The 23,610-nt window shown below is 48.8% G+C and overlaps 1 protein-coding gene across 4 annotated transcripts in view; it reads left to right on the top strand.

Annotated features, from left to right (window-relative positions):
* Positions 1-4,452: 4,452 nt before the first annotated feature.
* TMEM72 (transmembrane protein 72) overlaps positions 4,453-23,610 on the top strand; it is a 29,232-nt gene continuing 10,074 nt past the window's right edge. Inside the window, exons 1-2 of one of the 4 annotated variants that reach the window (XM_019444996.2) lie at positions 4,453-5,155; positions 23,063-23,129. In XM_019444996.2, coding sequence (XP_019300541.1) covers positions 5,086-5,155; positions 23,063-23,129 — 137 coding nt within the window. In that variant the 5' untranslated portion in view covers positions 4,453-5,085. Of the gene's footprint in view, positions 5,156-23,062; positions 23,130-23,610 lie in introns of those variants that run through there. The other 3 variants (XM_019444999.2, XM_019444997.2, XM_019444998.2) reach the window with 3 other exon arrangements.

Raw genomic sequence — 23,610 nt, 5'->3', positions numbered from 1 at the left:
TTGGTTCACTCCTAATAGTAGATCCCGTTTCCCGGCATCTGCTGTAGACAGGTACTTTTGACACAATACTTCTATCCCAGTGAGACACCTTGTAGACCCATTTGATAGATAAGAAAGTTAGGACTGAGAGAGGATAAAGAATGTCTCAAGCCACACAGCTGTTAACTGCGGAACTGAACTGGGCACCGCTCCTCTCCCTCTCTGCACTGCTTCTCTGCCCTGGCCCGGCTGTGGACAGATGCACAGAAGAGGAACCAGGCAAGGTAGGAAATTCTGGCTCTCTTCCTTTGCATTCTAGGTGCATCCCTGGCACTTCTCAGGGCAATTGTCTGGATTCCTTTAAGAATGACAGTCATCTGCTGTGTCTCCCTCTCTCTCTGCCCCTCCCCCGTTCATGCTCTGTCTCTCTCTGTCCCAAAAATAAATAAAAAACGTTAAAAAAAAAAAAAAAAAAAAAAAAAAGAATGACAGTCATCTGGAATCACAGACTCGGGGGTCCAAATCGTCTGATCAGAGCTTGAGAATTGCCCTCAGTGTCAGCAATGTAAACGTGCGCACACACACACACACACACACACATACACAGACGGTATTCTTGGGGGCTCCAGGGAGCTCATGACCTCCCACACCAGCCCATCCTATGAGTGGGGAACAACTGAGAGAACACCTTCCCCTACTGTGAACTGAAAGTTTCTCCCCATAACGCCCACCCATTAGGGCAAGTTTAAATTCTTCCCAACGCAGCCGGAGTGGAAAGTGTGCTTTCTCTGTGCCGTACCCACGCCACACTGTTGTCAGGAGCAGTGGGGCCCCTAGCTCTCTGGTCCCTATACTGCTGTAGTCTGAGGCTCCCTTCCTGCTGTGCAGGGTACTTTTCTGCACTCTTTATACAGGTCCCTCACAGCCGTGCTCAGTCTTGGGTCCTTCCCTCCACCCTTTCACAAGCCTCTTGGAAGCCCCCCGATCTCTCAGGGAAGTGCCCCCTTCTTCTTCCTCTGAGCCCATGAAGGACTACAAAGTCAGACCTGAAGGTCTGGGAGCTTCCCCCACCTTCACAGTTAGCTTCTATTTCAGGGCCTCTGGCCCTCGGTTCCTGGAAATTTTTTCTCTGAATTCTGAGATGTCTGAGGACCTTGTCTGCCAGCCAGATTTCTCCTTTCCCCACGGAGCTCCACAAATCGGCTTAGTGACAGCAAGGCCAGAAACTCTGCCAGAGTCCTCTTTGCAGTTTCCTCAAGCCAGCATACACGGGGTCTCGTCCACTGTGTGCTTTCACAACAGGCCATACTCTCCTTCCTCCACCAACCCGACCTGCACTGGGCTCTTAAGCTGACAGTGTGAAGCCTGCTTGGGATTCTCTCTTTCTCCCCGTCTCTCTGCACCCCCCAACTTGTGAGCACACACCCTCTCAAAATAAATAAGTAAACATTTTTTAAAATGTAAATAAGTAAATAAATAAATAAATAAATAAATAAATAAGGAACAGGTAAGTTTAGCAGCTCCCTAAGGACATCCAGTGCCCAGTGTTGTTGCCATAGCACTGGACAGACTCAAGTTCTTGTTTCGCCCTTTGCCTTGACCCCCCTCATCACCAAGGAGCTGCCCGTCCTGATACAGGTGCACTCACGGAGGGGGAGCCCAGCCCATCCTCAGGCCCCTTGTTAAAAGCGAGGGACACTTTCCCAGAAGTACATCAGCACATACCCCTTCCAGGCTGTTTGGCCAGAATCGGGTCACACGCTCGCTCCTAAAACAAAGGCACCAGGAAGGGAAGGCTATAATCAGGCCTGTGGAGTTCAACAGACCGTGGCAAGCAAGGCCTGGAAGGAGTCTATGTCTTCTGAGCAGGCAGATGTCAGACACCCAGCAAAACCAGCTGCTGTTAGCAAGGAGGAAGCAAAGCATGCTGCAGGGCTGGCCAGAGCTTCCCGAGGAGCTGAGGGCACAGGCCCCCACGGGGCACGGAGCCACAGGACTGCGGACCCCCCGGCCGCCCGCAACAACATCTGTGCGGTTCAATGTGTGCTACAGACACCCAGGTACCAGCATGTGGGAGAGGGGATGTGGAGCGCCAAGACCTGTGAAAAACTGGGAACTTTGTGGGGCGCCTGGGTGGCTCAGTCGGTTGAGCGTCTGACTTCGGCTCAGGTAATGATCTCACAGTTCATGGGTTCGAGCTCCTTGTCGGGCTCTGTGCTGACAGCTCAGAGCCTGGAGCCTGCTTCCGATTCTGTGTCTCCCTCTCTCTCTGCCCCTCCCCCACTCACACTCTGTCTCTCTCTCTCCTTCAAAAATAAATAAACATTAAAAAAAAATTAAAAAAAAAGAAAAACTGGGAACTTTGGAGTTGATAAACACAGCTGACCCAAGAAGTAAATATGTCAAACCATACATTTTCAATCTTTTTAAAATTGTTTTCTTTCTTTTTGAGAGAAAGAAAGAGAGCACATGTGCATGCATGAGCTGGCAGGGGGCAAGGGAGGGGAGGTGCTGGGGGGGGGGGAGAGCAGGGGAGGGGGGAGGGTACAGAGGATCTGAAGCAAGCCCTGCTTCATAGCAGACAGCAGAGAGCTCCATAGGAGCTTGAACTCACAAACCATGAGATCGTGACCTGAGCTGAAGTCCGACGCTCAGCTTACTGAGCCACCCAGGCGTCCCCAAACCATACATTTTTAAACTTGATCTTAAAGGTCACATGAACAACAGCGATTCTTAAACTGATTCAAATGGGGGAGATTAAAAAAAACTTGGTAATCTTTATGGAATGTTATGAAATCTTGACCAAATTAATCAATCATATTAGAATAACTTTGTTATTTTTATTTTTTTCATCATAATAAGTCTTTAATCCTCATCCCCTATATCCCCCATGCCCCCACCCACCTCCGCTCTGGTAACCATCAATTTGTTCTCTATGGTTAAGAGTCTGTTTTTTGGTTTGTGTCTCTCTCTTTTTTCTTTGCATGTTTGTTTTGTTTTTTAAATTCCACGTTTGAGGGAGATCATATGGTACTTGTCTTTCTCTGACTATTTCACTTAACATATTACTCTCTGGCTTCGACCAAGTCACTGCAAATGGCAAGATTTCATTCTTTTTATGGCTGAATAATGTTCCAATGTGTACATACACCACATCTTATTATCCGCTCATCAATTGATGGACACTTGGGCTGCTTCAGCAATTTGGCTATTGTAAGTAATGCTGCAATAAACATAGGGATGCATGTACCCCTCTGATTTTGTGTTTTTGTATTTTGGAGTAAAATAACCAGTAGTGTGACTCTTGAATGATAGGGTAATTCTACTTTTACTTTTTTTTGAGCAACCTTCATTCTGTTTTCCAGAGTGGCTGCCCCAGTTTGCTTTCCCACCAGCAGTGCAAGAGAGTTCCTTTTTCTCCACACCCTCATGGACACTTGTTTCTTGCGGTTTTTATTTTAACCATTCTGACAGGTGTGATGTGATATCTCCTTGTAGCTTTGATTTTAATTTCCCTGATGGTAAGCGATGATGACGAACATCTTTTCAGGTGTCTTCTGCCCATTTTTTAAATGGATTATTTGTTTTGGGGTGTTGAGTTGTATCAGTTCTTTGCGTATTTTGGATACTAACCCTGTATCAGACATATCATTTGCAAATGTCTTCTCCTATCCTGTAGGTTGCCTTTTAGTTCTGTTGATTGTTTTCTTCACTGGAAACTTACAATAAATTTACTAGAGGGACGCCTGGGTGGCTCAGTCGGTTAGGCCTCTGACTTTGGCTCAGGTCTGATCTCACCATTCATGAGTTCGAGCCCCGCATTAGGCCCTGTGCTGATAGCTCGGAGCCTGGAGCCTGCTTTGGATTCTGTGCCTCCCTCTCTCTCCGACCCTCTCCCTCTCACACTCCTTCTCTCTCTCTCTCTCAAAAATAAACAAACATTAAAAAATTTAAAAAAAAATTTACTAGAGAAAAATATGTATTCGTTATATGAAGGCGTATGATCCTCACCAAAGCAATAAGCAAAACAGACTATGCCTGAGCTTTTCGTTATTATTAGAATTTAGTTTGGGGATTGTTTTTTTCCTAATTTGGTTGTTCGGCTGTTTATTCCACTTGAGCAAAGGGAGAAAAGATTTCAGAAAAATGCCTGGGAGGAATGCTAAAAGTTTTCATCAATGAGTAAATTGTGAATTAGTAAAAGCCCACGATTGTCAGCTTTTAGAGGCTGGGCTTCCTGGAGCAGCTCTCAGAACATACCCTGAGAATCACCGATCCAGCCAAACCCTCTCATTTATCGTCTGCAAAAGTCACTAAGGCTAACAAACATCTTTGGGTTTCCCCAAGGTCATCCAGTTAATTATTGACACAGAAAGTCCCCTCCCAAAGAATCACAGTGTTTCCCACATCACACGTCAGGGATGCCTGTCAGGGATAAAGGAGGGTCCATGTGTGCTATGGGCCTGAGCTAAGTATAACTGGTCGGAGTCCAAATCTAGCATGGCTGCAAAGCTTTCTAATCCACCTATATGCAGAAGAATAGAAGCTTGGAGCTCATTTCATGAGTTGTTTCTGCTAGTGATTTAAAGACACAGCTTTCTCTTCCACACGAAACGGTCACCTCTAGACAATGACTTCCCCGGACCCTGTGGGCCTGAGGTCCAGGTGTGACTTTCTCAGAGCTGACCAGTAAGGAAGGGCCTGGGCTGGCTCCTCGGCTCTCCCCTCCCACCCAGAAATGGTTAATTGCCAGCTCCAGGCTGCCTCCAGCCCAGCCCTAATTGGCCCGATCTCAAGCGGCCGTGCTGGAGCCGCAGCAACTCTGGGCCAGGCCGGAGCTGCGCGGAGCGAAAGGGGCACTCTTCCAAGGTAATGATTAAGCTGAGCGTCTGGCAAGGGCACAGGCAGCAGAGCTGGGAAGGTGAGCCCTGTTCACACCTCGGCCAGGCTGTGGTGGCCAGGACTGGTTTGGAAGGCAGGGCCCCGGGGCACGGGGGCCCAGAGCCGACAGCCACAGCCTCCCCCTGCACACGGGCATCCAGGAGCATCTCAGGCCGGAGCTTCTGCTGCCTGCCCTACTAGGACCCTGTCCTCGACCCTGGCACCATGAAGCTGCAGATGTTCTGGATTGGGCTGGAATACACCTGCCGGCTCCTGGGCATCACCACTGCTGCAGGTAAGACCCCACCTCCCCGCTACAGTCCCCTGAGCCCTGGACACAGCAGACATGGCTGCTCAAGGGGTGGGGGCCAGCAGGCTGGGGACAGATGGACACATCGGGCCACATCTGCTCTCACTTTTCTTCCCAATGCCTCCAGAAACACTGTTTCTCAGGGCAGCGGCAGGTGCAGTGGGGTGAGCCTGAGTGAGGGAGCCTGATGCCAAATCTCCACTTGGTAACCCACCACCCATGTGACCCTGGGAGCCCTCAGTGTCCTCATCTGGGAACTGAGTAGAGAGGGTCTGCTCTACCTCCTGGAGGGCTATTGTGTGGTGGAGGTGGGGTCTGAAGGTGAAGGTATAAAAAACCAGGCTAATGTGAGAATCAGATGCCTCCCCGTATAGTTATAAAGATGATCAACAGAGCTCAAACCACAGCCCTATTTCATAAAAAGAGAATTCCCAGCACTTGGGGCAGGCTGAACTCTAGGACTAAACATGGAGATCCCCGGCTTCCCTTGGCCCACTCCCACCTCATTAACAGAAAGTCCTGTAGAAACCCAAGCCCCCTCCCTGTGGCCTGACTACAAGAACACAGTGTGGGTCTGGAGAAGAAATGGTTCCCTGCCCTGGGCTCCTCTCCCTTACCCGGCCTGATCACAGGCTGCTTGACTTTCTGGAAGCACAGACAGAGCAGAACCAGAGCACCCACTATCCTGAGTTCTGCCTGCTCACTTCCCCAGTGCAGACCCCAACCTTTAGTCCCATAGGCCCCACATGGCCAGAGTCTGTGTGAGGGAAGTGAGAAGGCATCGTTCTGAGCTCTTAGCTCTTGTCCCACTGACCCTTAGGAAAAAGAAGAGACACACATTGATCACCAGGTCCTTCCTTGCCACTGGACAAAATCCAGGATGGGTCTTGGCAAATAGGAAATGTCCCCCAGCTCAGACTCCAACAGTGCTGGTTCCAGCCCCCCACCTTGTCATCTGCTGATGTGTGACCTTGGGAGAGCCACCCAGACCCCCTCGGATGGCACTTTCTGATCTGGACCTCCTGGCCAGGTATTTTGAAGGATCAAGGATGCATAAGCTGAGCCGAGTTAAGTGGAACTGAGGGCATAAGCCTCTTGGGAGAAGCCTCTATGACATGGTTCAGAGCTTGTTGGGGAGGCTGGCCAGTGGGTTCTTCTAGCATCCAGGTCCTCAGCACAGGAAGTCAGCTGTTGGGGAAGCTCTAATGCCACCCTTCTTATTGCAAGATGGAGCACCTGAGCCCAAGTAGGGGCAGTGACCTTGCCCAAGGTCACACTGCAGATCACAGGGACAGCAAGTCTGGAGCTCAGGTGCCTCAACTTTTGTAAAGGCCAGGACTCTGGCCAAAAAAAACCCTGCTTCTCAGAGTAGGAAGCCCCGCCCAGCAGACACCAGGAAGGGTCTGGAATTGCTCTGCTGAGGGTCCTGAGTAAATGGGCTGGCAGGGTAGCCAGCTCCCACCTCCAACAGAACCGCCTTGTTACCTACATATAAGGGAATGAATGCCGACGCCCGTAACTTTACATCCTGGGGAGAGAAAGGTAAACCTATAGAGTGTTTCTGTGTCTGGGGTTCGAGTCCTGGTCTACCCCTGTTGATCTTGAGCCCACCCTGCCCTCCTCCAGGCCTTGGTTTTCAGATAACTATAATGTATCCTTTTTAGCTATCAGATATGTTGGTGATATTCTGCCCAGAGCTGCCTCCTGTCAGGAAGCTGTTTTAAGACATATCTATTTTTCTAATAGCCTAGCAAAAGACAGTTTAAAAGTCTGATTTATCTCAGTCAGTGGAAGGGTCTGCAGCCACACACACACACACACACCTCCTCTTAAGCACACTCTTATCTCTGTGCAGAGGGCTGCTGTTAATGCTGAAGATGGGTCTTCCTCTTGGTTTTGATAAGATCCAGGCTAAAAATAGGCCACAAGTTGCCTTTTAATGGTCAGGCTTTCCAATAATCTTGTTTGAGCTTTTTAGAGTGCTGGGAGCACGTGGGAAGCTAGAGAGAGGGGCTTTGGTGCTTTTGGGCAAATCTCAAGTTTCTTCCAACGTCACTAAACTCCTGGCCCGTTTCCAGTGTGTAAGATTTGCAAATTCTTTATTCCCTTAAGCCTCTTGTTGTTGAAATCTCCGTTGAGAAATCTGGGCCTCATTTACAGGGGCATTGCTACCAGAGAGGAAAAAAGACTTGAGACAGAGGCTGTCACTTTACAAAAACCCCAGGAGACCTAACGCATCCCCTGGTCCTTTTGTCAGAAGGAACGTGGCATCTCCAGAAATGAGGAGAAGCATGTGGCCCAAGGTTGCCCAGTGTCACCTGAAGGTGACACCTGCCAATCCACCTGCCAATCCCCTCTGCAGATGGGATCTGGGACTATTAGAGATTCTAAGGGTACCAGACCCCAGGAGACTCCACCATGATGGCAAAGCCCAGTGGCTAAGGCCTGGTTAGCTGAGCTCATCTCTTCTTCTCCTCCCAGGCCCTTTGGATGAAGTTTCTTCAGGATGTCCAGTAGTCCCATGGGCCATTGCTGTCCCACCCCCATGCCCAGCCCCACAACACCAGTGGGCACAGACAGAGCATTGCCACTGCTGAACAGGGGCAGACAGGCCACGAGCAGACAGCACCCAGCTGGAAGTGTTTCTAAAATTAGAAAATTCTCTCCCATGAGACTTTTTTATGACTTTGAACCAGTCATAAAGTTTCCAAGTCATCACAGAGCTGCCCCCCCCCCCCAAAACGTTTGTCTTACCCTTGGCCGGCTTCACTCATTTGCATTACCTCCTTGGCATGGAAGGAAATACGTGTGTGAGTGTGTGTGTGTGTGTGTGTGCGCGCGCGCATGCACATGTGATGTCTGGTGCCTCTGCTGCTGAGATGTGGCTCTTGGAGTCGCTCAAAGAAGCAGACACAACTGGGAAATGCACACAGACTGTGAGCTCTCCACACCTCCCCTCGCAGATGCCCACTTGTCCAACCCTCAAAGCGGGTTCTCATTGTGTCCACATAAAGGCAGGGACGTGCCATCCTGAGTTAGACACTCAGGCCCCAGGGGATGTTCAACCCTGGGCTTTATTCTCACTACAAACCCACCATCAGAAAAGGGAACCTGGGAAGTGGGTTGTAACTGAGATGGGAGGCCAGAGGTACAGGGCGCCCCTTCTCTGTCCTGCAGGACTGGTCCCCATCCCTGTTCTTGGAAAGCAGGATTGGCTTCCCTTTGAACTTCGGCAGTCCTCTTAGTCCCTGAGAGAGAATCTCCATGCACTTCCTCACCACTCCTCAGCCTCAGCCCCGAGTCTTTGGGGAAGAGAATGGAAAGAGCCCACTGTGTTGGCCCTTTGGTGACACCCCTGCAACTTTCCTCAGAGCAATGGTGGCTCGGGGTTGAGGCTTCTCACTGCCAGTGCTTGAGGGCTTTCATCGTTCTTCCAGCCCCGCTCGGGTGTGAGAGCCGATAATGAACATGATTATTTGAGTATTTACTGCGAGCCAAGCTTTGCACTGCCTGTTTCAAATGTAGTGTTGCATTTCGTCCTCATAGTGACTCTTTGAACCATCATCATACTCCTCCCCATCCCCACTGTATGTGGGGGGGGAAACTGAGGTTTGGTGGAGTGAAACACCTCATTCAGAGTCTCACAAACAGGAAGCAAAGAGGCAAGATTCTGATTGATGGTGGTCTATTCCTGAGACCCGACTCTTCCACCGAATTCCGGCTAAAGAACACATCTTTATATGTCTTGGCTACCCCAAGATGCGGGAGGTAAAACACACAGAGGGTCCCAAAGAGGCCGGACCGAAGCCACACCATACACAGGCTCAGGCATGTGGGGTCACAGCGAGTTGGGCACAGCTACACTGAAGCCTAGTAAGCATGACCAAACACTTCCTGAATCTAAAGACACTGACATTTCATCACTTCCTGTCTCTGAACATGCATACTTTGACTGGCACTACCAAATCCACTCCTGGACCTCCTCTGAGGACAGACAAATCTGCTCACCTTTCCGGAGGGAACTGTCACAGCAGGACCTCCCATTTATGGGTCCAGAGATGCACAACTGATAACAACAGCAGAGTCATGATCTTGCTAAAGCCCCACCAGTGTCTTTGAGGGCCAAGTGCTGACCTTAGTCCTAGTTTACAAATGAGAAAACCGAAGCTCAGAACGTTCGGGTAGCTTGGCAGAAGTCGCACAGCCAGTAGACAGCGGGTATGGTATTGGGGGTCCAGTCTGCCCATTCGCAGGGATGCGGTGGAACATCCAGGGACCATCAGTACACTGCTCCAAAGAGAGGGGTGCCACACAGCCAGCTGGGAAATGGGCCGGCACTGAGACAGGGCCATTTTGAATGAGCCCTGCTTGTCAGGCTAATGTGCTCTTTCTCACAAATCAACTATTTTAGATCAACCTGGAATCACTTAAGGGTCTGTTTTGTTCCAGGTTTTTGACCTATTAACCTCTTCTGTCCTCTAAAGGACAGAGCCACATTCCCCAAAGTCCCATTCCTTGCCAATATTCGGTTCAAACTGGAGATTTGGCTTATTAATATAGCCTAAGACAAAAGAAGCATTTAAACCCAGATGTTCTCATTATTTTTTAAAGAGTACAGCAAATGCATAGTTTGACCTTAGCCCTGACAAAGCCTTCAAAAAAAAAAAAAAAAAAAAAAAAAAAAAAACAACAACTAATGCTTCTGAGGCAACCATCTTGGGCCCTCCATGCTAATTTCCATCCTTCTTAAATGTGTATCCCCGTGACCATTTCCTGCCATCTAAGGAAGCTTTGTGCACTTCAACATGTCCACAAGTGAATTTATTACCCAAGCGAGACCACATTGTTTTCAGATCCTCCAAATGGGTGTTGACTGTTTTTCCTTTCTGATCTGATTGTTCCAATGAGCAAATGAGATATCCCTACTTCTGTTCCGCTCCCTTAGCACTGAAAGATCATATGACTTGGGTCAAACATTTTTTTTTTACCTCTTTGTGCCTGTGTCCTCCTTAGATTTAGAATCAAGGAATCTGTCACTCCATTTAGGATTCATTTATTCAGCAAACATGTGCTGAGTTCCCATTTTGTGTCGTGTAGACACATAGATTAGTGTGTTCTGACCCTTACCCTTGAGAAGCACATGGTCTGACCAGGGAGACAAGCCAATAAATACACATCCCAGCACCAAGTGCTGCAGTGTGGAGTTGGAGGGGTGAATTTGTGTTCTTCTCTACCACTTACTAGGTGTGTGACTTTAGGCGTGTTACCTAACCACTTTACACATCAGTTTTTTCACCTATGAAATGGGAATAATGACTGTATTTACCCTCTAGGGCTGTGAACATTCAACAAAACGATGACTGAAGCATGAAAATGCCTGGCACATATATTCTCAATCAGGGCTGGTTAATTTTTAAAGGGATGTGTTGAACACGGGGATGGTAGAGCATAAGTGATGGGCTCTTCCTGAAGGATGGAAAAAGAAGAAAGACCAGAGGAAAGGAATAAGGCAATCTATGACCCTTGAAGCTGCAAAGGGAGGAGGAAGAGTCCTTAGAATGTGAAGAGTCTTTTACTGAATAACATTTTCCTTCACAGTTCGAGGTTGGGTCATTAGGATCAGCCCACAGAAAAACCGATCATTTCTAAACCACACGTAGTGATCAAATCAGAAGAAAGGTGGTAGCCTCGTTTTGTTTTTTACCAGCTGGCAATTCTCTTAAAATTGTCCTTAGTTCTGAACAACCATCTGAAGAGGGCTATTATCAAAAGAGATTGTCGTTAGATATAAGTGGCAGATGCCGAGGAGGAAGAGCCTTCTGCGGATTTCCCCCCAAGGCTTCCTAGATCACCAGAGGCCAGGTGAAGTCAGATGAAGAAACATGGCTTGTGTGGCATGGATAGAGTATCTGGAGGGATGGCCATTGTTTTCCGGCACCAGGAAACTGCCATATGGAAGGGTGAGCAAATGTCTTCTCTTTGAACGCAAGAATAAGAAGCAAATACCTTGGGCAAATACCTTGACCTGAAATCAAGACCTAGAAGAAATTCCCCCTGTAGGTCCTTACAAGAATGCTATTCTGTGCTAGAGGTGATATCCTCAATAGTATCAGTGATCCCTGCAGAGCCATCAACAATGTCATCCCCCAAAAGTGGCGTATCAGCCTAGATGGCTTCACAAGTGAATTCTACAACATTGAAAAACTAATATCATCTATTCTACACAACCTTTCCAGAAGTCTGAAAAGGAAGGAATACTTTTCAACTCTTCTATAAACTAGCATTGCTCTAATACCAAAACCAGACAAAAACATCATGAGGAAACTACAAATAGCCCTCAAAACATAGATGTAAAAGTCCAAACAGTGATTTAGAAAATCAAAAAATATATATGTCAAGAGGATAGTATATCATACACAAGTGGAGTTTATCCCAGGAATAGTAAGATTGCTTTAACATTTGAAAATCAATTAATATAATTGACCATATTAACAAACTGAAAAAGAAAAGCTTATATTATACAAAGCATTTGACAGAATTTAACATTCTTTCATGAGGAAACCTATCATCAAACTGGGTATAGAAGAAAACTTTCTCAGCCTAAAAAGAGCATCTACCAAAAACCTTACAGCTACTTACAAGTAAAAGATCAAATGACCTTCTCCTAAGATTAGTAACAAGACAAGAATCTTGTTACAAGAATCTCTCACCACCTGAGCCAACATGGTACTAAAGATTACAACCAGTATAATAAGGCAAGAAAAAGAAATAAAGTACATACAGGTTGGCAAGGAAGAAGAAAACTTGTTATTCACAGATGACATGATCATCTATGCAAAATCTGATGGAATCTATCAGAAAAGCTACTAGAACTAATAGAAGGTGTAGTAAGGTTGCATAAGACAAAATCAATATACAGTAACCAACCATATTTCTCTATACCAGCAACAAAAAAATAGAAAATGAAAATTTTTATTTTTTTGTTGTTTTTTTTAATGAAAAATTTTAAATACAATTTACATAACGTCAAAAATATGAAGTACTTCAGGATAAATCTGACCCAAAAAGAAACTAAAAAAAAAAAAAAAAAATGCTAGAGGTAGCAAAGAAGACCTAAATAAGTAAAGAAATCTATCCTGCTCATGGGTCAGAAAACAACATTACTCAGATGTCAATTCTTCCCAAAATTGTCATACAGTTTAAAAGCAAACTCAGTCAAAATCCCAACAGTTTTTTTCCAAAACCTGAAGACTGCTTCTAAAATTCACATGCAAATACAAAGGTCCTAATATAGCCCAACAATGTTGTAATCAAAGAACAAAGTTAGAACATTAACACTCCCTGGGGTGCCTGGGTGGCTCAGTGGGTTAAGCGTCTGACTTTGGCTCAGGTCATGATCTCTTGGTCCATGGGTTCAAGCCCCGCGTCGGGCTCTGTGCTGACAGCTCAGAGCCTGGAACCTGTTTTAGATTCTGTGTCTCCCTCTCTCTGACCCTCCCCCATTCATGCTCTGTCTCTCTCTGTCTGAAAAATAAATAAATGTTGGAACATTAACACTACCTGATTTTAAGACTTATTGTAAGTCTGCAGAAGTCAAGACAATGCACTATTGACATAAAGAAAGACAAATAGGTTAATGGGACAGAATAGTGTCCAGAAATGGGCCCATACATTTATAAACAACAGAGTTTTGACAAAAGTACAGAGGCAATTTAGTGTAGAAAGTGTAACTTTTTCAGCAAATGGTACTGAACAATTGAAAATCCATTTACCAGAAAATGAACGTCTATCTATAGCTTGTACCATACACAAAAAAAGACTAAAGTGGATTATAGACTTAAATGTGAAACCTAAGACTACAAAACTTTTATTTTTTTTAATGTTTATTTATTTTTGAGAGAGTGTGTGTGTGTGTGAGTGGGGGAGAGGCAGAGAGAGGGAGAGAGAGAGAATCCCAAGCAGGCTCCGCATTGTCAGCACAGAACCAGATGCAAGGCTGGAACCCGGGAACGGCAAGACCATGACCTGAGCCAGAGTCAGAGCTTAACTGACTGAGCCACCCGGGAACGCCTAAAACTAAAAAACTTTTATACTACGGGATAAACTCTAGGTAATGAGTTAAGCCAATGTTTCTTATTTATAATATCAAAAGTTCAATCCGTAAAAGAACAAACTGATAAATTGCATGCCATCAAAATTAAAAACTTCACTTTTCAAAATAGAATGTTAAGAGACTGAAAAATCAAGTTGACAAAAATACATGATGGCCAATAAGCCCATGAAAAGAGGTTCCACATCATTAGTCATTAAGGAAATGCAAGTCAAAACTACAATGAGATACTACTACGTAGTATTAGAATGGCTTTCTACCAAGTACTGAGTGTTGGCAAGGATGTGGAACTCTAATACAGTACTTATGGGATGTAAAATGGTACACTCACTTTGGGAACGATTTGGCGATTTCTTTAAAAAGTAAACATATAACTACATATGATCCACCATTCCATTCCTAGCTATTGATACCCAAGAGAAAAAAAAAAAAGCAATGTCCACAAAAAGATTGTACATGGATGTTCATAGCATCTTTATTTGTAACAGCCAGAAGCTAGAGACAACCCAAATGCCCGTCAACAGATGAGTTATAAACCAGCCCAAGTATATCCATACTGCTTAGCAATAGAAAGGCGTAGGGGCTACCTGGGCTCAGTCAGTTAAGTGTCCGACTCTTGATTTTGTCTCAGGTCATGATCTCATGGTTTGTTGGATTGAGTCCTATATCAGGCTCTGAGCTGACAACACAGAGCCTGCTTGGGATCTTCTCTCTCCCTCTATTTCTACCCCTCCCCCCACTCACATGCACTCTCTCTCTCTCTCAAAATAAATAAACTTTAAAAAAATAAACAATAGAAAGGCATAAGTCCTGATATGTGCTACCACATGGATAAATCTCAAAGTAATTATACTGAATGAAAGTAGACAGCCAAAATAGAGTATATATTGTATGATTCCATTTTTATAAACTTCTAAAAAATGCACACTAATCTCCAATGACAGAAAGCAGGTCAGTGGTTGTCTGGGGGTGGATGGAAGGGTGGGAGTGTTGTATTACAAGGATACAAGGGCCACTCTGGTTTCTGCATGCCTCATGCTCCAGCAGGTTGGCTCAGGTAGCTGTGCATGATGATGGTAGAGGCAGGAGAGAGCAGACCAGGTTCACAAACCCATTTCACATCATTGCTTGCATGATGCCTGATAACATCCTCTTGCACGAAGCAAGTCACATTTCTGAGCTCAGATTTGATGGCTTGGGGAATCAGCCTTCGCTTTAATGCGGGGGACTGCAAAGTCACAAAACAAGGGGTGTGGACCCAGAGAGGGGCATTACTTACTGCAGTCTACCCCAGGACTTCTACAAGGCCAAATGAAGTAGACCTCCTGGATGGTCAACTTTGGTCTATAGCTCATGTTAAAAGAATCTAGTCTAGAAAATTGAACGGGTGCAAAATCTTGCCTTTGGGAAATTCTCCCCTAACGGGCTTGTGAGAGGTATTAAGGGTACTGACTGCCACACTATACTCTAAAATCTCTTCTAATTGAATATCTAGAATTTTCTACTATAAAATCTTGGCCTTTTCTCCCAGTGTCTCTGAACCGTGGCCCATATGTGTCAGCTGACCGTCTCTCAACATACAGGTAAACCTCCCTGCCAGGCTTAGACCCTGCCAAAGCTTCTCCTGGGTTAAGAAGTCTACAGCTACTACCTCATTATCTCAATGGATCCTTAGCAACTGGCTCCAACATCTTCATGTTCTTAGAAATGGTGCAAGTGGGGCGCCTGGGTGGCGCAGTCGGTTAAGCGTCCGACTTCAGCCAGGTCACGATCTCGCGGTCCGTGAGTTCGAGCCCCGCGTCAGGCTCTGGGCTGATGGCTCGGAGCCTGGAGCCTGTTTCCGATTCTGTGTCTCCCTCTCTCTCTGCCCCTCCCCCGTTCATGCTCTGTCTCTCTCTGTCCCAAAAATAAATAAAAAACGTTGAAAAAAAAAAAATTTAAAAAAAAAAAAAAAAAAAAAAAGAAATGGTGCAAGTGTAGCTTTTACCTCTACAATGAGCTGTGACCTTTTCAGAACCTAAACCATCCCCAGCCATTGTCATCAGCTGGTACATCCTTACCTGAGATGTCCTTGTGTATCTTACAACCAGTAGGAGATACACCATACTTGAGGAAGAAGAGGAGAGACAATCAGGACGTGGTGAGTTATGAGGCTGCCCTCAGCAGCAGTGAATATGACATTCTCATCTTGCTCCCCACACAGCCAGAGCCAATATCACTGCCTGGCATGAAAAGCCAGGTAATGTGACCTCTAGTGACCTCTGTTGCCATCAGGGCACCGCACTGAATGTAAGACAGATATCAAAACTCCACCCAGTGATGGAGTCGGAACAGACAACCCCCAGCCAACCATGAAGTCAGTCCTGAGACAAAAGCAGCACGAGGCCAGAGGCCCCCAGGATAGCCCCTCGGCAGTCAGCACCACGGACAGGCCACGTCCTCATGAGCACACTGGTCCTAAGCCCTTGGCATCCCTAGCAAGTCACACAGAGGACGTGACACAAGAGATGTTGAAATGGATGGGGATTTGGACTACTGATATCCCAATCAGGCCTGCAGAAGGGACCTCAGGCAGAAAAATCAATGAACAACATCAGTGTGCAGAGAAGAGCTCTTTAGCCACAATAACACCGCGTATTAATGGAAGGAAAGGATGAGAATAAACCCTCTCCTCCCCCTTGAGAGTGCTTGCCTCTCTCGGGCAGGAACAACCTGCCTCTCCTGATAATTCTATGAGCCATCGTCTACATTTGCACAGCACTCTGTAATGTACTAAGATTGAGCATTCAGAGCCATTTGTGCATGCTTTTATTACCCTCATTTTCCGGAAGAGGAAGCAGACGAGAGGGTTATGGTTTGCTTGAGAAGCCGGGGCTCCGCTTTCCTGATCAGGCCTCACGTTCTCTCTGCCACAGCCGAGTACCCGCACAGCTCCCATCCGCCCCTGCTCTGAGACCAGCACATCAAGACGCTTAGAAGGATGCCCAGAAAGCGGTGCACCACAGAGTCTCGGGCCAGAACCTCTGATCCCTGCTAACCTGAACTAGAACAAACCACTCAGGAAGGCAACTCAGAAGAAAGCCCTGGCTTCTGGGAGAAGAAAATACCGCGCCTCGGCCCAGACAGGAGGGACAGAGGCTAGAGGGCAGGGGACAAGGTGAGGAGGACAGGCCTGTCCACAAATGCTTGTGGAGGAAGAACTGGCCCTAATGGGCACCAAGTAGGATGCCTCCCCCAGGGGACGGTGCAGGAGGGGGGAGACAGAAGGGTGGGGCAGACTGTACAGGGGGTGGGGGGCTCCTAATGTGGTTCTGTGGGTCTGGGAAGAGAAGTAACAGGGCCCTGAGGGACAGATAACAGGGAGTGTTGGAAGGAGTCAATGGGTCACTTGATGGTGCTATAAAAGTAGTTACATGGCAGTTCTGCCCAGCACCACCCTCCCACCTGCAGCACAACAACAACAACGACAATGACAACAACACATCTAGGGATCAAGGCTGTTCTTAGGGACAAGTTTTTCTTACAGAGAATTTATCGTAATGAAGCCCTGATTCTGGGGACACGTATGGTGTTTGTTTCCATGGTCGAACTGTCCGCTCCTCTGTCTCCACGCCCAGCTCTGGGAAAAGGCCTCAGGGCCATTTGTCGGAGTGAATTGCTGACACAGATTGTCCATTTCACACTGAACTAGAGCCCCGTGAAGCCAGCGTTGCAGAGACACCAGCCAGGCTGCCTTGTCAGGAGGAAAGGGGACCAGGAGTACAGACCAGATTCCAGGAGTAGCTAGAGGCTCCCAAACCCTGGGCCATGTGCGTCTCTGGATGCCAGGGCCGGAGACACCCATTGCCATGGTCACAAAAGGGCCAATGCCGCCTCCGCATCACCCTGGGAGTGAGCACCTCCTTATATTTAGGTCTTAAATTTAGAGTGAGCGCCTCTTTAAATTTTGTGCTCACCTTACATCAGTCCTGGCTTTGCTGGATGCCGAAACTTCTCTGTGTCTTATAGACAGCCCTGCCTAAATTTGGAAACCTGGCAGAGTTCCTAGGTCCGATTCCACCAAGCAAGGACTATACCCATTCTCATCCACGGGGCTGACAAGAGGCCTCGGAGAGAGCAGGTGGCCCACGCGCGTGCGGTCCTGGGAAGACAACCGCACAGGAGACAAGATGGCCAAACGACTTCTCACACACCCGTCCCATTTTTCACCTAACACCCCTCCTTCCAATCGAAGGCCACACATCATGCTCATTTCTTGGCTTCTGAAATACCCCAGTTCTGGAAACTAGTCCCCTGGAAAAACATTTAGGAAGCTCCAGACCCTCAGTCAAAACGGCCTTGGAGTCCTGTATCTGCATCACATGGCACTGTGGGGCCTCCCAAAGACAGTGCGTTCCCAGCACAGTTCGGTGAGAACAGCAGGCGGGGAGCTGCCATGGCAATGGCTGATGTGGCTGTCTGGGGTGAGTGCGAGATACGAGTCACAGCGTTCTCCCGCAGTAGACGGGCCTCAGTGTTTGCTTTCCTCACTTTTTCCACTGGGAACCTTTGTAAAATGAATCTGCAGAAGGGAACTGCTTTGGATGAGGCAGAGCCCCACCGATCCTGCATGAAAGCCTAAGCTATTATACCAGCGAATAGGATCCTAGAGACCCCACCCCCACTCCTAATGAGCTGCCTCGCCCGGCCCGTGCCCAAAGTTGAGCAGGGGGAGAGTTGCTACAGGACCTGGGAGCCCACAAGTTGGCTTTCTGACAACCAAGCTGAGGACCGGTGAGAAGGGCCAGAGGCCCAAGGGGCTTTGGGCGCACGCTCAACATTGAGAGTCAGAATATAGACCAGACCAGACACAGGGACTTCTGGGCCAAAAACCTCAGGTAGTTAAGAAGATAGGATAAGCTGCTTTTCCAGTTCTGTGGCTACCTAATAAAACCACTCCAAAACTTAGTCGCTTGAGGCTACAACAATTTTATTACGCTCAAAATGTTGTGGCTCCGGAATTCAGGCAGAGACAGTGGAGACGGCTCATCTTTGCTGCATGACGATGGGGTGGCTGGAATGACTCCTCAAGGGCTGAATGTCTGGAGCTTTGGTTCTGACTATTGGGTTGGCTCGTCCATTTTTCTCCACTTGGTACCTGCTGGGGCTGGGACGTCCACGGAACTTCCTCACGGAAACTTGCCTGGTGGAGAGGGCTGAACCAGCTGGGGCTGGCTGTGTATCTGTCTGTCTCTCTCTTTCTCTGGCGTTCCCTCTACATGGCTTCCTCGCACACAATGGTCCCGGGAGCATCAGACTTCTTACGTGGTGGGTGGGTGGCCCCAGAACAGGCATTTTAAGAGGCCTGGGTGGAAGCTCTTTGTGAATTAGCAGTGTAAGTCCTTGAACTGTCTACATCATTCTACTGAACTGAGTCACTAAGGCCAGACCATATTCAAGGGGAGGGGAGTTAGACTCCACCTCTTGATGGGAGGCATTGCAAAGAATTTGTGGGCAGCTTCCATTAACACATCCTACTGTAACAAAGAAACCCCAAATCACGTTACTAAAGTTAGGGGTATCTCTCTCACCTAACTGTGTAAAGTACATGGGCGTCCACTCTCCTTTTCTGCCATAGAGCCCAGCAATTAGTTTATCAGGTGTCTGGGAGTGTGGCTGCCCCAGGGATCCATGGGAACATCTTCACAAGACCATCCCTGGCTCACTTACCTTAGTCATGGCAACTAGTGTGACCTTCAGAGGTCCGGGAGACCTTTGGGGAGATAAGTGCTAGGGAGAAGAGCAAGTTCTCGTAGAAACAAGTCCAATCCCCAGGGTACGTGTCTGCGCCCAGGCTGCAGGGACAAGGGTTTTCCCAGCACCACAAGGCACAGCTTTCTCAATGGACTTGGCTCCCTTGGAGGAACAGGAGGAAGTTGCAAAGTACAAGAGGACTTGAGGGTGTGGGCCCAGGAAGCCACACTGTCACTGCCCTAGTGTGGAACCCATGACCTTACCTGGTCCCAGGAACTGCACAGAGAAGCCCAGAGACAAGGCCCTGTCCCTTTTCAGCCACGGCGGTTCCAGGTTCTTATTCATGCTGCTCCATGCTTCTGGCATCACCTTGCCTTCCTTCCCTGCAGAACCGTCCTTGGCTTCCAGACAGAATGGAGCCAGCACTCGTCCTGTTCCAGGGGTGCCGTGGCCTCTTCCCACCCTCCCCCGCTCTTCATTTCCTGGGTCCGCGACAGTCTGCCCAAGCCCCAGGGTATATTTCCTTTGCACCGCTGTGCTTTACCCAGGCCTGGCACAGAGGATGTGCCATAAATGAGGGTGCAGGCTGACCGCTGGGGACTTTGGACCCTGGCCTATTAGGACAACTCTTGGGTCTCTGGGGGGCACTGCCCTGGGCAAGGAGATTCAGCCGCGGCTACTTCTGACATTCAGAAGATGACTCTGCTCAGACTGACGGCCCCTTTCCAGAGGCCTGGGGAGAGGGCCAGATGGGTTACTACCACACTAAGCCAGAGTTTAGACATTCAGCAGATCATCGAGGCAGTGAGGCAGGAGTTTCCTGACTCGTTCTGTGGCAGACATTAGAGAAATCCATTCACAGCTGGGTTTAGGGGACACAGTGGTCCACTGCCCATGGCAATGAGGGTGTCATCCATGTAACACCCCCATCACCCCATGTGAGGGCTCCCAGGAAATGTCCTCCCCACCAGCACCATTGTCACCAGAGTCCTTCCTCTGCTGGGGGTTCTTGGGGCCCCTGGGAATCAGTCCTGATTCTGGCTGCCCTCTGCCCTTTACAACAGCATGCCCCGGGCAAGGTGCCGCACCTCCAAGATGCTTGCTGGGATTTTTCCATAAGTTACATGAGGGACGTTGTGCAGACTAAACAAGATGCACGTAGGGGCCTACTGGAATGTGCCGGCACGTGCTGGGACCTCCCTGAGAGGCAGCTGGGTGGTCACGTCCAGGGAGGCTCCAAACCCAGACGCCTTCTGGTCCCACCCTTCCGCCTTCCACTACCCAGATGAAAACCAGGAAGAAATGGCAAGGCACGCCCTTCTCTGTGCCTGGTCTGAGCCCCCAGACAGAACCAGCCCTCCCAGCCTGGGCTCCTGTGCCTACTGGCACCCTAGTATTAAACAGGGGAGCAAGGGCACCTGGGCACGCCAGCAGGAGCCAAAACCAGAGCTCGTGGCTACAAGTGTGCTGGGAGATGGGGAGGCCAGGAGCAGCCGGACCACGGTCCTGTCTCTCGGTCACCGCCTCACGTCTGCTGCTTGATCTCGGCCAATCACCAAAGCCTCTTGCCCTGTCTGCCCGAGGTCGGGATGCTTTCTGAAATGCCAATCTGAACATGTTGCTCAACTTCTCCAAAACACTCAAGGCCCTCCCTGCCCATCCTGTGGGGGCTGATATTTAAAGACCCACCCGCCAGCCTCAGTCTACATGGACTGCCCAAGGCCCCCTCTGAGAAAAGAGAGAGCTCTCTCTTTTCTCTACTGTTCCATTGATTTGTTTTTTTAATCGCAGACCAGTGCTGCCTCTACAGCATTCCTAGAATGCCCCTCTGACTATTGACCTTCTGTTTCCATCAAAAGGCATCAAAATACCTCTCCACAGGCCTAACAAACCAGGGCAAAGGGCTCTTTCCAAGACCCTTTCCTGCCACCTGCTGGCCAGTGGCCACAAAGCATGCGAATCTACAAATGTGAACGAAGCCACCCGCCGAAAGTTAACAAGCGACTGAGCAACTGTGGTGTGCCTGGCGTCAGTTAGCTTACTGAATCCTTACAACCATTCTGTGCAAGAGGGATGACGAGGAAACGGAGGCTCAAAGAGATTGCGTGCCTCAGCTATTAACTGGCGGATGTGAGGTTGAAATGCAGGAATGACCTTGGTTGGTAGGCTGCTTTTGCTTACACTCTCTGTGCCTCAGTTTCCTTTCTGTAAAAGGACGGTAACACTAGTACCTTCACAGAGCACTGTTGTGATGACTTGGAAAGTTAATAAACACTAAGTGCTGAGGACAGGGCAAGATACATACATTGAGTGAAAACTGAATAGACAGATGGGCATTTGCCTGCAGCATATACCACATCACACACACACACACCGACAGTGGAAACCAGGAAACCGCCCATCACCCGGAGCCAGAGTCTCAAGTTTGGTCTGCAGATCGTTTACCTTCTGACATGTGTCCTTGGGAGAACTACCCAAGATGACAGACTGAGTAGGAAGTATATACCTCCCTGTGTCTCGGGCTGCTGTTGAGGAGCCAGGACGAGCTTGACCACCGTGCAGAAAGCATTAAGCTCTCTGTAGGTTACGCCGGCCTGCTGGATGTATGTGGCCGACCAGCATCCCTGGCCCCTAACGGGGTACAAGCCAGTGAACATCTAGAACCTGGAGAGGGCATGGGGCCCTCCATGGCTCCAGACCAAGCCCAGGGGAGCACCGGAGCCCTCCATCACTACGAATCCTCAGGCACCGCCCCTCCTTTCCTGGACAGAAGCACTCTGTGCCCTGCTCCCCAAAGCACTTTCACATCCAGTCCCCCCAAGGAGGAGTGAGAGGTGCCGTGGCCTCAATGAGGGGCTCTCCACTGCTCTTCAGCAGACAAAAGTCTCAGGACATGGGGATGAAAGACAAAATTTCTGCAGCAGACAAAAGTGTCAGGACATGGGGATGAAAGTTTACAATGTCTCTGCCAGGGAGGAGAGGACTCATCAAGGGAAGCAGCCTCACGACCAGCAGAGGTGAAGGGCCACACATGGACAGGCTACCAAACACGACAGCCTAGCCCTGCCATCTGTGATTTTCTGGGAGGGAGACAAGGTGAAGCCACAATTCGGCCAATAGCAGAGGGGGTCATCCGAGCCCAGAGAAGAAATAGAGGATGCAATGTAATCAATTAGGACCAGAAAGAACTCTGGTTACTGGGCCATGCGGCCCTGGAGGAAGTTTTCAGGACACCTCCGTGCTGTCTGTGGAATGTTTCCATCAGCGAGCGGATGGGGTCTGAGCCACGGCTCATTGAGTGAAGCGGTAAGAGCAAGGGAATCCCCGTGAGGAGACAGCCCGGAGCCAGCAAGTCTAGAAAGGAGAGTCCGAGAAGAAATTCACGCTGGACAAATGGAAGGTCAGGTGCTTGTGCACAAACACCAACCGCCAAGTAAGAGCAGGAGGAGGGACGAGGCTAATCAGCTTCCTGTGTCCGAGCAAACCCTCAGGGGCTTAACCAGCACTGGGGCCAAAGCAAGGAGCCAGGACTGTGTGATACAGGCATGAAACCAGCGAGTGAAAACGAGGTCACAGAAATAGCTAGAACAGTGAGCTAGGCAAGGGGACAGGGGTTGGGGAGGTCCCACGGCGAAGCATGGACCCAGACACATGGCATACACAGGTATGGCTTGCAGGACAGTGAGGGCCCTTAAGGCCATGCCACATGGAAGACAGCCATGGAGCAGAGGGGCTGGTGGCCCGTCAGTGTGAACTGTCTCTGGGGACACTAAGGGACGACCCATGTGGGCAGAGGACAGGCATCTGTGCCCCGGGGGCACGGCTGGGGTTCTGCCTGAAACCCCTCTGGCTTCCAGAGACCATTCCAGAAGGCTCCCTGCTCTCCTGCATCTTCCCAGCCACCAACCCCTGTGCCATGTGGAGAAGAGCCCACCCTGGCTCCTGTTCCCCAGGGAGAAGCCTCACTCCACAGCCAAGGAACCTTCCACAGGGCCATGCTCTGGCTGGAGCACGTGGGCCCACTCTCCCCTCTCTTCTTCCCCTCTTAGTGTTGATCGGCGTGGGCACTGAGACCTTCCTCCAGGGACGGTTCAAAAGCCTGGCTTTCTATTTGCTGTGAGTATGCGTGAATGTGCTTTCCCTGCCCACATGTTCTGCTCGGCACATCGCAAGTCTGTCTCTTCAGACTAACACAGAGCAGCCCCCACCCCTTTCCCATGCTAACTCCGTCACATCCCACAGGTAGAAGAAGTAGAGAGGGCTTTTAGGATATTCTCTGCTTTGGGCAGGGCTTTGGTCGGACTATCCCATAAATCAAACAATTCTCCTTCCATTCATCTACCTACACACCCATCCTCCCATCCATCCATCCATCCACCCATCCGTCCAACAACCCGTCCATCTATCCATCCATTCAGCCAGCGAGCCAGCCAGCCGCCCTCTACCCACCCATCTATCTTTCCAATCATTTCTTTATTCAGCAACCACTAACTGAGCTCTTGTTTTAAAGAGAGAGGAATCAACTCAAGAGACTATATATGTGAGCCCTTGTACATGCCATGCACACACACAAAAAAGGTTTTATTTACATCATGTT

The sequence above is a fragment of the Panthera pardus genome, unplaced genomic scaffold, assembly GCF_024362965.1.
Source record: "Panthera pardus isolate Hobbes unplaced genomic scaffold, ASM2436296v1 HiC_scaffold_22, whole genome shotgun sequence".
NCBI lineage: Eukaryota > Metazoa > Chordata > Mammalia > Carnivora > Felidae > Panthera > Panthera pardus.
Note: the sequence above shows the minus strand (reverse complement) of the source record. Positions and strands in the feature narration are given on the sequence as shown.